This window comes from Astyanax mexicanus, chromosome 4 (genome assembly GCF_023375975.1).
Source record: "Astyanax mexicanus isolate ESR-SI-001 chromosome 4, AstMex3_surface, whole genome shotgun sequence".
In the NCBI taxonomy this organism is placed as follows: Eukaryota; Metazoa; Chordata; class Actinopteri; order Characiformes; family Acestrorhamphidae; genus Astyanax; species Astyanax mexicanus.
In genome coordinates, this window is record NC_064411.1 from 4,142,387 (window position 1) to 4,159,646 (window position 17,260).

The window sequence follows — 17,260 nt, forward strand, 5'->3', positions numbered from 1 at the left end:
TCAAAAGAAATCATTTCAGGGGTGCCAACACTTTTAGCCATGACTGTATTTGACTATTTAAATTTCAGACACTGAACTGTTTCAACCAAACAAAGAAACAATAAAGCATTTCCACATAAACCCACAAACCATTTCCTTGTTTTAAGGTTTAATGGAAATAATGAGATTAATAAAAATCTGTCTAATAAAAAGCTAAACATCAGCTTCACCCAAAACAGAGGCATTATTGTTTCACACAGGGATTCTTTTACAACATAGTAAAATTCAACCTACAAACTTCAACAAGACTGCAAGATCAAACTCACTGTGTAAGAAGGAATATATTTTTATAAGAATGAGATAATTTAAAGTTAATCAAATATTAATCCTACCTTTATATTTCTGGATTCTGCAGTAAAATCAGTCGTCTGTGTCGTAACGCAGCGTCTCTTCATAAACTGAAGGTCTTTCTGAGGTGTGTATCACATTAACTGGTTAGACTGGTTTTTAGATCGTTTAGTCAGATTTTAGAATGTTTTCAGGTGTTTCTTCATATGAACACAAAACAACACAGCAGAGTCTCCATCTAGTGGGCAGTTATCAGAAAAATCTGTATTAATATTCAGCAATATTTTTAAAGTATTCCTGAAAGGATAAACTATAACTTTTCACATATAATGTTCCAAAAACATCCTGAAAATGTGTAACATAATAATGATTTGCATCACAAAGTAACAATGTAATAAATATAAATAACATTTCATATGCAACATTCCTAGTTTCACAAAAACTGGTATCTAAAGTAACTTTCTTTATACTTAAATACAATAATTAAACATACAAAAATACAACATAATAATCACTTTGGTTTCACACAAATGAATAATATTAAAATGTTAGTCCTTTTATATTTGAATCCTGGTTCCTTACAGTGTTTCTTCCTCCAGCTCTGATTGAGTTTTTTCACAGCCACTGTCAGTCACTGTCAGTTTAAATTAGTTGATTTTTATTTTAGTTAATTTATAAAATATATGCTTATTAAATATTATGTAATGATTTACATGCACCTATTGTCACCCCTGAAGGGTTAGAAGGGCCTCAAGATGACGGGACTAAAGAAAAACATCTTTTACCCATAAAAAGTGGCACCTCTTATACTGGATTTACTTTGGACAAAATGTATTAGACACCACACACTGAAATTATTGTATCTAAACTATTATTCACTACAGTATTCAAACTAAAAGTAATATTTACATAAAATACCTTTAAAATGCACATTTTCTAAAACATTGCACTTAACAAATTAAAAACACATAGGTATATAGTATTATATAACTTTGGCCTGTAAAGTGATAATTGTATAAAGTCATGAAAAATGCTAAAAGTAAATACCCTATCAGAGCAGTAGAGGGTGCTCCATGCAGGGACATCATTTTAGTTCAGGTTGAAGGGCGGGGCTTCACACTGGGAAGGAGCTGCCAGAGAGAGCAGACAAACGCAGCACTGGATCCTGATGCTCCCATACTACACTCTAGTGTCTGTTTGGTGGAACAGCTCACACTGTAAGCTGTACACAGCACATGGTGCATTTCCTTCACTGTCCCCATCAAACCTGACTTTCTCCCCAAAAGCTCATTAACAAAATTACTAAAGCTATCTCAGCTTTACTTACTTCTTATTTATTACAGACACTGAACATTTCTTATGTCACTACTTCTATAGGCCAAGAACATATATGAATATAATGTATTTAACTGAAACTTGTCTATACAACCAATAATTTATAAAGTAAAATCTTAGAAAATATCAGGGGTGCCCAGGCTTTCTCATACCATCGTAACTATGTGAAATTTAATTGAGTTTTATGTATTATTAGGAACACAACTCAGGCATTACAACTGTAGTTATGATTGGAAATAAAATCTTTGTCAGGGATGAACATAATGAATGATTGAGCTCAGTTTCAGGGCCTGCAATAAACTGAGCTAATTTGACTGTGATGTACTGAGCTGTACAGCTTTGTAGTGTTGGAACACTAATAGATTGAAAGAACTCCTCCAGGGTTTTACAGAGATAAACATGTGCAGTAATCCTTGGAAATAAAACATTTTCAGGGATTAAATTAATAACTGATTATACTGACTAATAACTGACTAATAAACTGAGCTAATTTAAATTCAGACCATTGAGAAAATAAACATTCTACAGTAAATAAACAAAAAACATTCTGGGATTTGTATAGAGAACATATTTGTGCTGTTTAACTTTTTCTCCAGTATAACAATCGCTAAGAAAACAAAAGCAAGTATCAACGAATGAGCAGAATGCCACTGACCTGAAACTGCTGGCGTAAATCTGCTGGATTAAATCCCTTCTCCAAAGAACGGAGCAATAGCTTCCAGCACAGTCAGAAACCGAATAAGGCCCAGACCTGGTCCTACGTTCAAAAAGACACTGGGCTGAGTCCGGTCATCATTGTAAATACTTGATTTGATATCTTCTTACTGGACTTTATTCTACTTTTGAAATCCTTTAGAGATTGCTAAGAATAAGAAATGCCTAAAAACTGTAAGAGTTTATGAGGAGCTTTCACTGTTGCCTCTTGTTAGTATTTCACTATTTCTATCATTAGTTTTCTTCCTTAATGTATATTTTATGTTGTCTTCTACTTTGGTTTATATGTATCATCGTAAAACTTTAATTTATACATTTATATTTATATATATAAATTGGCTCACTCTCTGGAGTCAGCGCATGTCGTTTATTTCAAAGAGCCGGCTAAGAGTCTGACCCATCACTACTAATAACTACAGTGCCGTAGTTTAACACTTTATTGTTGTGCTGTTGTACCAGAAAAGAATGTAGACTGTTAAAACTTACTCCTATCACCATGTTCTGTGTTACAGGAACCAGAGTCACTGAAGGTCACAGTGGAGATGGAGATTGTGGGAATCTCCACAAAAGGCGATGAGACTGTTCTCCTCAGTGACACCATGGAGGTGTTCAGCGTTCCCGCCACTGTGTGGAGTGGTGACGTTAAAAGTAGCTGTTGTGAGGGAAGGGGAGGTCATTTTAACCATTGAAAGCCCACTTTTTAATGAACCATAATGTGGTAATTTGACAAGTTTTTGTGTTCAGATTGTAATATTTCTTAGCATGTTCTGTTAGGGTTTTTTGGGGGGGTGAGGTTGTATGTGTTTGTGCTTTTGATTTTTGATTGTGTGTGTTGTGTTTAAACTAATTCAAAATAAAATGTGTTTAATTGTTTTTATACCTGTCTTTTGAATTTAAACACATTCAATTAAGCTTACTATCCTTTCCTGCTAAAACAAATATTCTATGGTTTTTATATTTTTCTGCTGGTTTTGTGGTGTTTTGCAGTGTTTTTCTAAAGGTTTTTATCAGCCCTTTTAAACCCTATGAAAGTATTTTTTTATAATTGGCATTTTTCAGAAAGACATGTGCTTGTGGTTTATGATCATAACTGTTTCTGCTTTTAAGAGTTAACACTGCTGGGCTGAAGATATACTAAACCATAAAGAGGCATATCTGTGCTGCACCACCATTTATTCAATGGTATTTGGATATTAGCATTTAACCAAAAGTTTTTGAACACAGCTCATTCAGACAAAAGTATTGGCATTCCACCATTTAGCCACAGGCAGTAGCTTTTATACTGTTTGTAACAAAACAAACGATAGTGTGATATAAATTTCGTCCAACACTGTATTGGATGATTTACACTTATGTATGTACAGGCTCACAAATCTATTTCTTTATTTTAATAGTTCCTATAAATGTTTTGTTACAGATGCACACAGCAATGAGACGATATAAATAATAGTTTATGCTAGACGTTCATTATCTTTAATGTCTGATTTGTAAACCACATTATCACATGCACTGTATAAAACTATTCGCCATTCCCTGGTTCTTAAAAGTTTTTATTAAGGACGCAGACGGCGCGGTCGGTGCGGGAATTTTTTTTTTTTTTCTCCCCTGCCTTCATCTTCAGGTGGGTCAGAATCAATGACTTCCCAGAGCAGATTTATTCTTTGTCTGATTTCTACCTCAGAAGAGTGTCAGACTGTTTATAAACAAATACTCAGCACAGAATTTCAGATTACCACACAGCATTTTCTATCCAATAAGTAATCACTTAGGAATGTGTCTGATTGACATCCCAAAAACAGCACCGTCCACCAACTGTTGGTCCTCTGCCCGGGGCACCAGGAGTTTGGTGATGCATTTCACCCGGATTGGAGACTCCTTTTAGTAGAGAGTCGTCGACTGTGAAAACATTCTGTGCAAACAAAAGAGCACAACGGACTAAATATAAAATATTTGTTATGTTTCACCTAATTTATTGTATTACCCATGATTCAACTGTTCATATGCAAATATTTTATTTGTTGATTGGTTGGGAGAATAAACCATAATATTAAACTGTTTTGGGTTTTGTGGGGCTATTGTGCTGTTATTGTTCTGTATATGTAACGCTTGGTACTATTTAAATAATATGAAAATAGATAAAAATATATCTTTTTTAATTGCTTGGTAGAGATGTGTGGTGTTGTTTCCACCCAGACACTTTAAAATGGGGACACAAGTGCTGCTAAGTAAGAAAATATCTATTTTAATTATTTTCATATATATTTTTATTATGTAATATTTAATCAGTGCTAAGCGTTACACAACAGAACAATAACAGCAAAATAGCCCCACTTAGTCCAAAAACAGTTTAATAATATATAGTTTGATAAAATATTAGAATATGAACCGTTTAATCATGGGTAATACAATAAATTAAGTGAAACATAATGAATTAAACAGTATAAACATGTTATTTTGTATGTTTGTGCTCTTTTCTTTACACAGAATGTTTTCACGGCCGATGACGCCCTACAAAAAGGAGTCTCCCATCTGAGTGAAATGTATCACCAAACTCCTGGTTTCCCAGGCAGAGGGCTGGCAAGTGGTGGACGTCGCGGTTGTTGCTATCAAGGCCGTTGGAGTGGGTTTGATATTTTTTTGGGGGGGGGGGGGGGGCTAATATGAATTAAAGCCCACCCTATAGTGTCTTAGAACAACATTTATGGAATTACTTTTAATCACAAATGAACCATTTTTGTCTGTATCTCTGTTTGAGGGACAACAACACCCCAACAGCCACAATGGACAGTCGAGAGACTGCACGGAGAACCCTGCCAAGCACCAGTGAACTACCAAAGTCCACCAGAAGTCTCAGAATCTCCTTATCATCTCCTAACCTATGTGGCTCAAGACAAAGCAACAACCCCAACACATGGCTACACAGAGAACTGAGCGCAGCAACACAAAAAAGGCTTCGTATTCCTGCATCAAAACAAAATATCTGAGCTGATCAGAATAATTATGGCTGCAACTGACAATCAAAATACTATGCACAGTATTTAAAAGTACAGTTGTCTATGCTCTCTGGGTGGGTACAGTAGGTGGCGCTTTATCTTGAAATTCATCATTTCTATTTCATTTTTATAATACTTAAGAATACATAAGAATATGTAAGTCTTGATATCACAATCTTACCTATATTGTTTACATCTTATATATTACCTTTATCCGTTCTTTTTCCAATCCCCTTTATGCAAAATTATAATCAGTAAAAATGTTTATTTGACTAAATTGGAATTAAAATATTTTTTACTGATGAAGCAATGGAGCAAATTTGGTTGAATTCTAAAGCCCAAAACCTTGGCTAAATTGTGGAATACAAATACTTTGGCTGAGAAGTAGTCCAAAAACTTTTGGTTAAATGGTAAAATTCAAAAACTTTTGGGTAAATGCTGAAAACCAAAAACTTTTGGTTAAATGCTTACGTGCAGTATCTCTCTCTCTCTCTATCTCTCGCTCTCTCTCTCTCAGGTGAGCCATGGGAGAGAGTTGTGGGTGGAGACTACAAAAGGACCTGAACCAAGATGGCCGACAGAGAGAGAGAACCATGGGGTATGCTTTAAGGCCAATGCGCTCTTGTAGCCTAATTTTATTGTATTACTTCTCTGATGTGGTTAACTTAATCCCTCTTTTTGGCTAAAAGACAACTCTGTACCACCTGGGTATGCAAACAGGTAAAATAGGTGCACCTGTACATTTTTACATCATGTAGGAGTTGTTTGTATCGGTCCCTAGGTAAGAGGGCGGGTGCTACCCCTTGTATTTAGGTTATTAGTTAGGGAGTATATTTTCTTTATATTCTTTTTGTACTTAATTTGGCTTTAGGTAGTTTAATATGGTTATGTTTTGTTGTGTTCTTTTCTGTAGCACCGTCCATAGTTTACATTTCCCAGAGTGGTACTTTCTTTGTTGTTTTATACAGCATATGTAAATAATGTAAATACTGCCATGGTTTGTTGTATGTGCAAATGAGTGGTGGGAAGCTAAAATTAAATCAGATTTTTGTACCGCTATTTACTGCCTGTTCTCCTCTTTCTTACTTAAACTCTGCTGGCTCTTTGACTTAGGATAGCCATGTGTTATGTTCTCCATATTTTTCTTCCTAGACACATGTGGAGGATTTTAACACTTAAATCTAAAAATGTTTGGTTAAATGCTAAAACTTTAGATGAAATGCTAAAATCTAAAAACCTTTGGTTAAATGCTTAAATCCAAAAACGTTTGGTTAAATGCTGAAATCTAAAAACTTTTGATTAAATGCTGAAATCTAAAAACTTTTGATTACTAACTGGTTGCTAGGCGGTTGCTATCATTTCTAAAGTGGTTGCTAAGTGGTTGCTTGGTAGTTAGTTGCTAACGTTTTCCAGGTGGTTGCTAAGCTGTTGCTATCGGTTGATAGGCAGTTGCTATCATTTCTATTGTGGTTGCTAGGCAGTTGCTAACATATTCCACATGGTTGCTAGGCAGTTGCTAACAAACTCCATATGATTGCTCAGTGGTTGCTAGGCAGTTGCTAACGTTTTTCAGGTGGTTGCTAAACTGTTGCTATTTGATTGCTAGGCAGTTGCTATCATTTCTAAAGTGGTTGCCATGCAGTTGCTAATGTTTTCCAGGTGGTTGCTAAGGTGTTGCTAACTGGTTGCTAAGCCCTGGCTGGGGTGCCGGGGTGTCCAAACTTTTGATCAGTATCTGCTCCATACAGCAGCTCCTCCAAAAACACACACAGTACTGGAAGAGCAGGGGAGAGAAAGGCCCCCCCATTCATTCCTATGGGGAAACTTCGTACGACAATTGTACGAAAACGTCAAATCGTCGAAATTTCCGTAAAGAACGTCCGATTTTTGTCTTCATATCTCAAAAATTGTGACCTATGTGGATGTTCAAAGTTGTCCCCTATTCATTTCCTATGGGGAAAAAAAGTGCACGTTTACGAAGTTTTTACGAAAAACGTACGATATATCGCTTAAAAAGCACAAGCAACCTAATCGGGTATAGGTCCGACGATACTGCTAAATTTAGTATTTCTACGTCACAAGCTGTAGGAGGAGATAGTGATTAAATTTTGAGCGCAGAATAAGATAATAATAAGAAGAAGATTACGAAGAACAGTAAGTTGACTTTTCCAAGCAAACTTAATAATAAAGTACACAGAGAAACAGATACAGGACTACAGAGTGTCCTTTATGATCAGCGGAGCTAAAAAGATGCTCAGTGAGTGTATGGTCATAGGTGTATGGTGTATGGAGCTGGTCATAATATTCTGACTTGACTGTGTATAAAATGGTTAAGGGTAAATTAAATACATTCTTCCACAAAACAAAATTGGTACCACATTAAAATAAGACTTTATAAAGGGTTTATACATGGTTTACAATTAGTTTATTAATGCTTACTAATTAGGTTGTAAATGCTTTAAAATCATTAATAATCAGTTATAACACATATATAGAAAGGGCAACAATATAGATGGCTGTGGGTTCATTATTTCATAACAGGTCATTGTTGCCCTTTCTATGTATGTGTTATAACTGATTATGAATTATTTTTAAGACATTTACATCCTAATTAGTAACCATTAATAAACTAATTGTAAACCATTTATAAACCCTTTATAAAGGTAGTCTTATTTTAAAGTGGTACCACAAAATTAGTCCCCCGTATGGTTATAGTGTATTTTCACAGCATTATTTAACACTATGTTTTTCATAGCTAATTTCAACCCGGATGCAAGCCACTAGAGATGGGCCTGTTCCTGTTGGTGAACTGATCTTAGAAGAAGAGGGAAAGCACCACGAGGTGGCGCTGTGGAGAGAGGCAGTGCTGGCAGAACTTGCCCTCTTGCAGCTTACAGAAATTACACATCTGAATATTGTGAGGTAAATTATTACTGCAGCTGTTTAAAGGAGGTGGTGTTAATGTTGTTATGGTTGTGTGTTGAGTTGTTTCAAGGGCAAAGCAAACTCACATTGTTATACAAGATGTACACTGATTACTTTAGATCACATTAAAGTGTCATTTCTTCCGTGCTGTCCCAGGAAATATTGACAAATGAGAAATACTGTAATTTTTCGGTATTCAACTGTTTAATGGTGAAAACTGGAAAAAATATTTTTACTTGCAGAAACCAGAGAAAAAAACAGAAGAGGGATTGCGGTGGTTGGAGTCTCTGTGGGAAGCAACACCACTCTCCTTTTGACAGAAGATATGGAGAAGCTCATCGTTCCACACAATGTACTGATCAGCTAATTAAGCGCCTTCCAATCATCGTAAACATTTCCTATGAGGGAGGCGTTATTTGTTCTATTGACAGCCCAGCCTTTACAGAGGCATAAGGCCTTAAAAATGTCTTTTCACATACTAATCCAGTTCTAATCTGACCCATAATCTGTTTGTTTTTCCATCCCCTGTTTTCTCCTTTTCAGTTTAGGGGAGAAGTTATATACATGGACTTGATTTGTAGTCAATAACGAGTATAAACTTTTGTTGAATAGCCCACCTCCGATCTCCCCCAACATTCCGAAATACAGTGCGATAGTTTATATACACAGATAGTTTATATACACAATACCTTCAGCTAGTCAAGCCACAATAAGTCAACTGACAAGAAATGCTTAAAAATGCATAAATATTATAGAGATATTTTCAGCAACAACTGGAAAGTTATGCATTTCCCCGACATTAATTTTCAGACCTTTCCTGGCTTAACTACGACAAGGAACTGTGTGTATAAGAGTGCTTTAATCTAGGCACTGTGTGTATAAACAGTGTTTTTAATAAACTATCTGTAGGAACTGTGTGTATAAACAGTGTTTTTAATAAACTATCTGTAGGAACTGTGTATAAACATTGTTTTTAATAAACTATCTGTAGGAACTGTGTATAAACAGTGTTTTTAATAAACTATCTGTAAGAACTGTGTGTATAAACAGTGTTTTTAATAAACTATCTGTAGGAACTGTGTGTATAAACAGTGTTTTTAATAAACTATCTGTAGGAACTGTGTGTATAAACAGTGTTTTTAATAAACTATCTGTAGGAACTGTGTATAAACATTGTTTTTAATAAACTATCTGTAGGAACTGTGTATAAACAGTGTTTTTAATAAACTAATCTGCAGGCACTGTGTGTATAAACAGTGTTTTTAATAAACTATCTGTAGGAACTGTGTGTATAAACAGTGTTTTTAATAAACTATCTGTAGGAACTGTGTATAAACATTGTTTTTAATAAACTATCTGTAGGAACTGTGTATAAACATTGTTTTTAATAAACTATCTGTAGGAACTGTGTATAAACAGTGTTTTTAATAAACTATCTGTAGGCACTGTGTGTATAAACAGTGTTTTTAATAAACTAATCTGTAGGCACTGTGTGTATAAACAGTGTTTTTAATAAACTATCTGTGTACTTTTAAAGTTCTCACTGCCTTGCTTTAAATGTCATCATCCTTGGAATTCTACCAGTGAAGTGTGGAGCTACTTTGAGTTTGTTGTTAATGGTGTAAAAATAGTGATTTTTTTTGTATGGGTTAAGCTGTCACGAAGTGAGGGGCGGGATGGACGTAAGTGCAAATATATATTTTATTTAAACAAACAAGATAAATCAAAACAAACAAAACGCGGGATGGATGATATCAAACTAGAAACACAGACTAAGAAACTAAGACTAGGAAACATACAGGCAGCAAGGATACATACAGGATACAGGATACTGGATACAAGATACAAAATACAAAGGATACAAAAGACTCGACACTGAACATTCAAACAGACGGGCTTAAATACATGAGGAGAGTGAGAAACACCTGGGCTAGGATGACGAGGGGGCGGGGTTACAGACAAGACACAGGTGAGAACACTAATAGCTAGGGCAGGGCTGGGGCGGAGCTAGGGTGGAGACAGGTACAAAAACAACAACACAAGCACATGGCTGGGAAACATGACAGGTAAACAGAGGGGCAGGAGCACTTAGGGAACAAACGAGGGAGAAACAGAAGACAGACATGGGCTAAGGTGTTACATAAGCTATGCCCCTATCACTAGCATTGTGGTCTATTGGGAGCATTAGCTAACAGCGCTGTATTTCAGAATGCTGGGGAGAACAGAGGTGGGCTATTCAACAAATGTTTGTATTTGTTATCATGATTCACTACACCCTAAGTCCATTTCAGTTCACCCTTAACAACAAACTATTCTGCTATCTGAACTTTTTTTGTTCCATATTTTTCATTCTGTTGTTCACTTGTGTTTTTGAAAAGTGTTTATTTATTAAGCCAATTGCACTACCTCACATCATACTACACACACAGATGTTCATATCTATGTACAACAATGAAATACTTATATAATTAAATTGTTAAAATAAAAACACATTTTTGTGCATTATATTTATTGTTTTATTTTGTTCTTTTTTTGTATATTAAAAAAAAGTTATTGCTGGAAATGAATCAATCTGCTGTCAACTTCAGGAAGCTTCGGTTGATTCATCACTTCAGAACAACCTCAATGTACAATGTACAAAAGTTATAAGTCACTCAGATTTAGGAGACTCGGTTAGTCTTATTTAGAAAATGTTGACCATACATTTATTATGATATAAAATTGTAAAATGTGAAGTTTTAAAAACAGTTAGGTTTAGTTATTCTTGTGATTCGACTCCTACTGATTCATTGAACAGAATAAAGTGAAGCTTGTGCAACTGGAAAGTTATTCAGCTCTTTCTGAGGTAAGATGTGGTGGATATGGTGGTGATAAATTACGATATTATAAAGTCACTTTTCATATTGTATGGGAATAAGTAATGTTTATGTGATGTATGATAATATGGAATATGTTTATTTGTATATCATGTATTTATGGTGATACGTTTTTTATTATTATACGTTTATTCGTTGATAATCTCAGAGGCTCACTTTGTGGCTGCTAGCTAGCTTTCTAGTTATAATTACCAAACATGAACGCTAGCCAACACCTAAACGCGGTTCTCTTTCAGAAAAAATACCTTCAATGTCTTTAATTGATACTCGGATGTACAAATTAAGATCATTCAAGTTTTCAAAGAGGTAAAACCCGCTTTCAGTGTCTAGCCATAATAAGAGAAAGTGAGCAGCTAGCCATAGCTCACTTTATCTCAGTCCTAGGCTGTATTCGAAATGGCATACTACTATACTGCATACTGCACTAGTATGTACTGTGTACACCGCCCAGTATGTAGTATTCAGTAATGCAACACTTTTGATTGTAGTACCCTACACGGTCCCGTGACACACCAGTCAGTGCTCTGTAGTGCTCCGAATTCCTCAGAGTGAGTTGTAAACAGAAAGAACATGAAAAATGTCCTACCTTTTCATTATCAAGACTAATGAGATCTGCATACTGTCCAGAACTGCAATTGCTGCTTTAATTTTAGAGTTTAATGTAAGTGCAGTTAACCCAATTCTAACAACCATTTAGCAGCAGCCCCCACAACCCAAGTAAGTTCCAGTTATATTTAAATAAGTTTTCCTATTTATTTTAGTAGATTACTATTTTCATCTATGTAAGTACCAACAAGAAGAAAACATTTAAACAAACCCTCATTCATATTTACACAATCTCAACAATAAAAGAAATGAGACAAGTTGCATCACCGCAGAGATAATTATTAAAGCTTATAAACTGCAGTTTTAATCCATTTAAATGAGCTCTGGGTGTAACTCCAGCATCAGTAGCAGTAATGCTAGTAAATCTACTGAATAAAAACATTAGTTTTAGAAAATGGAAATATAGAGGTACGTTTTCTTTCCTATTTTAGTGAAATACTTTGTTCTACTTTGTAAAACTAAAGGAAAACTCCAGAGAAGTAGTTATACAGTGTTTTAAATGAGAGTTTTAGCTGTTTAGCTCCATTCAGCTCCATGCATTGAGGACTCCCTCGCGGGCTCCCTCTAGCGGTGATGGGGTATAATGTGATATAGCGGGGAGGGGGCGGGGCTCTACATAACCCGGATGACGCTGAGCTTCCGGGGACTGTAGCTGGAGCGGAGGAAGAGCAGGATCAGCTGAACTACAGAAGGTACGGAGAAGTTTCTCTCTCTCTCTCTCTCTCTCTTTTCAACACGCTGTTCTACATTCACTCCTACACCCACACCACCTTCAGCACCTTCAGCATGTGCAGCATTTACACCACCAGCACTGGATCTTCTCCTAGCTCTGCTCAGCAGTCTGCAGTAGGGGGTCGGGGAGCTGGGGATGGGGGGGCTTTACAGATCATACACAGGATAACGGAACCTCACACTCCTGCCCCCCCTCCCCCACATCACTAACACACACCTGAGATAAATCAGTTCTGTGGAAATTCCTTTTTAAGTTTGTGTGATTAGTCTCTACACATTTCTTAGTTACACTAGTTTAGTTTAGTTTAGTTAATTTTCCTTTACTTAATCCGGTTCCACCACAACAGTTGCTGGTAAGTCATGTGACTCTCCCGTCAAAATAAAAGTCCACTTGTAAAATATTAAATGTAAGAATGAAAGATTTAGTGATTATAGTGAGGAAAAGTTCAGGCAAGAAGAGGAATTTCACAAGTACCATTTATTAGCTTACTGATTTAACAGAAAACTTGCTATTTCACTGTAATAACAAACACAAATATTAGCAAATTACAACATCTTTAGCCCCGCTGTTTTTAAGAAATCCCAGTTAAACCATTACTGTGGAATACAGTCTCCTGCTGCTTTTTTGCTGATACTTTAATAATGATGATAATAATAACAAAAACATGAATTTGATAATAATAGTAAGAAGAAGAATCACACTTTGAGCAACTTGACAAAAATACACAATTAAACATTTGTGTAAGAGGTTAAAAAGACTACAAAAATTATTGAAAAAGAACTACATAAAATAATATGAATTCTTACAAATTGTTATAATTGTGTTAACCTTTAGTAAACAAAAGAGACTCTTATGTTTTACACTCCTGTTGGAGGTTGGTTGATGTGTTGTAACAGTAAAAAGGTCATTATTTTGCTGTGATTTTATTTTGAACTACAATTCCCTGCACCAACAAGACAACTGCATCGGATCAACATTTCCAAAAAACACATCTTGAACTCAGGAGCGCATATCACTGTTAGCCTGAAGCCAGTGTGGTGGAAAATAATGAACTGTTATCAGGAGTTGTTAAAAAAAAAATCAGGTTTGTGAAGCATTGATTTGGATTAATGTATTTGGTTAATGTGTGGAAACTTTTATAAATTGGTTTAAAGGAAAAAGCTTTGGACATCATCTGTCGTGATGAAGAACAAATCAAGCATCGGCAATGTGATTTGAACCAATGTGTGTCGTTTTTTCGGCACACGCCTCAAAGCTTCAGATTAAAGGGTAACATCACTCACTTAGAATGACTTAGAATCTCTTTAGTTAATTGACCTGCTTTTATTTTAATATTCAATGGCATTTTTCTGTGTTTTTTTCCAGAAATTAAAATATTTTCCTGAAATTCATCACCAACAACCAGGATATTTAACTAAGAGCAAAGTTAAACTGCTGAAAGAGGTGAAGCAGAAGCCTTCCTGAAGAATCTCCAGAACACGCAGAAATTGTTTGCTACATTTAAAAGACAAATGAAGCCAAGTCCCGACATGGAGAAACATCAGCACTCTGTCAAGAGTTTTACTAAACAGAGTGATCTCAAAAAACACCAGCGCATTCACACAGGAGAGAAACCGTATCACTGCTCAGACTGTGGGAAGAGTTTTACTGAACAGAGTAAATTCAAAATACATCAACGCATTCACACAGGAGAAAAACCGTATCACTGCTCAGACTGTGGGAGGAGTTTTAATCAACAGAGTCATCTCAAAAGTCACCAGCGCATTCACACAGGAGAGAAACCTTATTACTGCTCAGACTGTGGGAAGAGCTTTAATCGACTGGAGACTGTCAAACGGCATCAGCGCATTCACACAGGAGAGAAACCGCATCACTGCTCGGACTGTGGGAAGAGTTTTAATCAACAGAGTGATCTCAAAAAACACCAGCGCATTCACACAGGAGAGAAACCGCATCACTGCTCAGACTGTGGGAAGAGTTTTAATCAACAGAGTGCTCTCAAAATACACCAGCGCATTCACACAGGAGAGAAACCGTATTACTGCTCAGACTGTGGGAAGAGTTTTAATCATCACAGTCATCTCAAAAAACACCAGCGCATTCACACAGGAGAGAAACTTTATTACTGCTCAGACTGTGGGAAGAGCTTTAATCAACTGGAGACTGTCAAACGGCATCAGCGCATTCACACAGGAGAGAAACCGCATCACTGCTCGGACTGTGGGAAGAGTTTTACTGAACAGAGTGCTCTCAAAATACACCAGCGCATTCACACAGGAGAGAAACCGCATCACTGCTCGGACTGTGGGAAGAGTTTTACTGAACAGAGTACTCTCAAAAAACACCAGCGCATTCACACAGGAGAGAAACCGTATCACTGCTCAGACTGTGGGAAGAGTTTTAATCAACAGAGTAATCTCAAAATACACCAGCGCATTCACACAGGAGAGAAACCGTATCACTGCTCAGACTGTGGGAAGAGTTTTACTAAACAGAGTAATCTCAAAAGTCACCAGCGCATTCACACAGGAGAGAAACCATATCACTGCTCGGACTGTGGGAAGAGTTTTACTAAACAGAGTAATCTCAAAAAACACCAGCGCATTCACACAGGAGAGAAAAATGTCCCAAATTTGTCTCATGGCAATTAAAAGCGCAAATCATAAATTCCACCAGAAACAAATATGAACTGTATTTAACAATGGATTTTACAGGTTCAGCAAAACTATTCTTATCCAGTGATGATGTGTATAGAATTCCATGTTATGTTTGTATGTCTTGTAAGTTTGAATATTCCAGGACATTCTTTGTGAGACAGAGCTCAGTTTTTAGGTTAGTTACTGTTGCGCAGTAAGGTTACAGGCTCATTCACTCCCTCTGCTGGTGTTCTTGTTTGTCTATGGTTCAGTCCAATTAAAAATCTGTTACTATAGAGGGATATAGAGGGATATTTGGTTGTGTTGTATTATTCAAGTTTTATACTCTCTTATCTTTTCCTTATTGAATATTAAATGTTGCTTATGGTTTTTTTAATCTCCAAAGTTACTAAGAATATCCAAATAATGTAGTTTCTTAATTGTTTTTATCCAGTACAAACTATTATCGCTGCTACTGTGTTGCCAGTTGCCAGTGTTGTATCTTAAAAAGTCCACACTAAACTGTGAGAGGTTTAAGCTTGACGAGAAATATCGTCACGTCTTAATCTCGTGAGATCTCGTGCCACGATACAGGATTTGCTATTTTACTGACCAAATGTATAAACAAAGCATTTCCTGTTTTACTGTCTATTGTTATTGTTAGCTAGCCTAGCTAAATGTACAAATGTAGCATTTGCTGTTTTAATGACTATTATTATTGTTTGCTAGCTAGCTAAATGTTCAAATATGCAGTTTGCTGATTTACTGAACATTATTATTGGTAGCTAGCCTAGCTAAATGTATAAATGTAGCATTTGCCGTTTTACTGACTTTTATTATTGTTAGCTAGCCTAACTAAATGTCCAAACAACAGTGTTTGCTGTTTTACTGACCATTATTATTGGTAGTTAGCCTAGCTAAATGTACAAACAAAGCAGTTTAACAGTGTTTTACGGCCGGTATTTATTTATTTTTTATTTCTTGCATATTTTTTTTCTTAAATGTAATTTGTATTCTCTTTCAAGCATTCATTCGGTATCTCAGTATGGGATACGCCACTCTCGCATATTCCTCATGTAGCCCCGGCTAATATATATACATATATATATATATATATAGAGCACCTTTAGATTTTACAACTGTGAGATAAAACAGATAATACAAATAAAACTGATATAAACTACAAAGTGAAATATACAAGTTAGTGGAAAATTAACACTACATATACATATAATACAGAATAAGATACAGAAATAATTTTAACTATACATGCAGAAAAAAATATGTAATAAAGTAAAAAATAAAGTAAAGTAATGCTTAATCTTCCTTTGTTAATTTTGATTTATGTGGTAACTAATATGTGGAAGGAAGAAAAGCTTGCGCATTTACTAACAATTCCCTACTTTACCACATGATGCCACTAATTCCCGCTCTCTCCGCACACTTTTGAAGGCATACGCATGCCTTAAACCTTGCTTAAATGTACGCTCGTTTTCACGCCAAGTATTTCTTTATAAATCACAATTCTTGCGTGAGATGTTGCTTACGCACATTTCTGCCCTCTTTTTATGCGTACGCACTCTTTATAAATGAGGCCCCTGCTCTTTATGAGGCTTTGATTCAGCAGTAGATTCTCTCCTGTCAGATTCCTGTCAACATTAGCCTGTTAGCAGCTAACAGAGTTAGCAGTGAATTAGCTCTCTTTCTTATACTGTTTAATAAACTGAGAAAAGCACGAATAATTTATGGGTAAATTTATGAGATTAAACTAATTCAGATTTAATTAGTATAATTAAAGGCTGATTTTTGGTAAGTTAGGAAAAAGCTGAATTAGCTAGCTTCCTAGTGTTGGCTAAGCTAGCTACTGAATGTACCCAAAGTTTCTGAGGAGAAAGAGCATTTATTTTCTGTTTTCTGTGACCTAGAAAGGTTTTTAAACGGTTTGGAGGAACTAATTGCCACCATTCTAACAATTCTACAAATTACTATCTGTTTTAAGCTAATTTGCCTCAGTAAGAGTAAATTATCCTCAAATTTTACCTCAGTTTATTTAATTGTTAGCGTTTACTAGCTAACAGATTTAACGTTTATTTACAGTTCTTAAACTTAAATTTA

At 35.7% G+C, this 17,260-nt stretch overlaps 3 protein-coding genes across 4 annotated transcripts in view; 1 reads left to right on the forward strand and 2 right to left on the reverse strand.

The window, feature by feature from the left end:
* LOC125801395 (zinc finger protein 239-like) overlaps positions 1–454 on the reverse strand; it is a 250,068-nt gene extending 249,614 nt beyond the window's left edge. The window contains exon 1 of the mRNA XM_049478034.1: positions 372–454. The gene's annotated coding sequence lies outside the window, so the exon portion shown is untranslated. The remainder of the gene's footprint in view (positions 1–371) is intronic.
* The window catches only part of LOC125801378 (zinc finger protein 239-like), a 337,284-nt gene that overhangs the window by 94,392 nt on the left and 225,632 nt on the right, over positions 1–17,260 (reverse strand). The gene's annotated exons all lie outside the window — the stretch shown is intronic.
* The window catches only part of LOC111196713 (zinc finger protein 271-like), a 237,921-nt gene continuing 233,089 nt past the window's right edge, over positions 12,429–17,260 (forward strand). Inside the window, exons 1-2 of one of the 2 annotated variants that reach the window (XM_049477696.1) lie at positions 12,429–12,468; positions 13,875–15,451. In XM_049477696.1, the coding sequence (XP_049333653.1) occupies positions 14,021–15,160 (1,140 nt within the window). In that variant the 5' untranslated portion in view covers positions 12,429–12,468; positions 13,875–14,020 and the 3' untranslated portion in view covers positions 15,161–15,451. Of the gene's footprint in view, positions 12,469–13,874; positions 15,452–17,260 lie in introns of those variants that run through there. The other variant, XM_049477698.1, reaches the window with a different exon arrangement.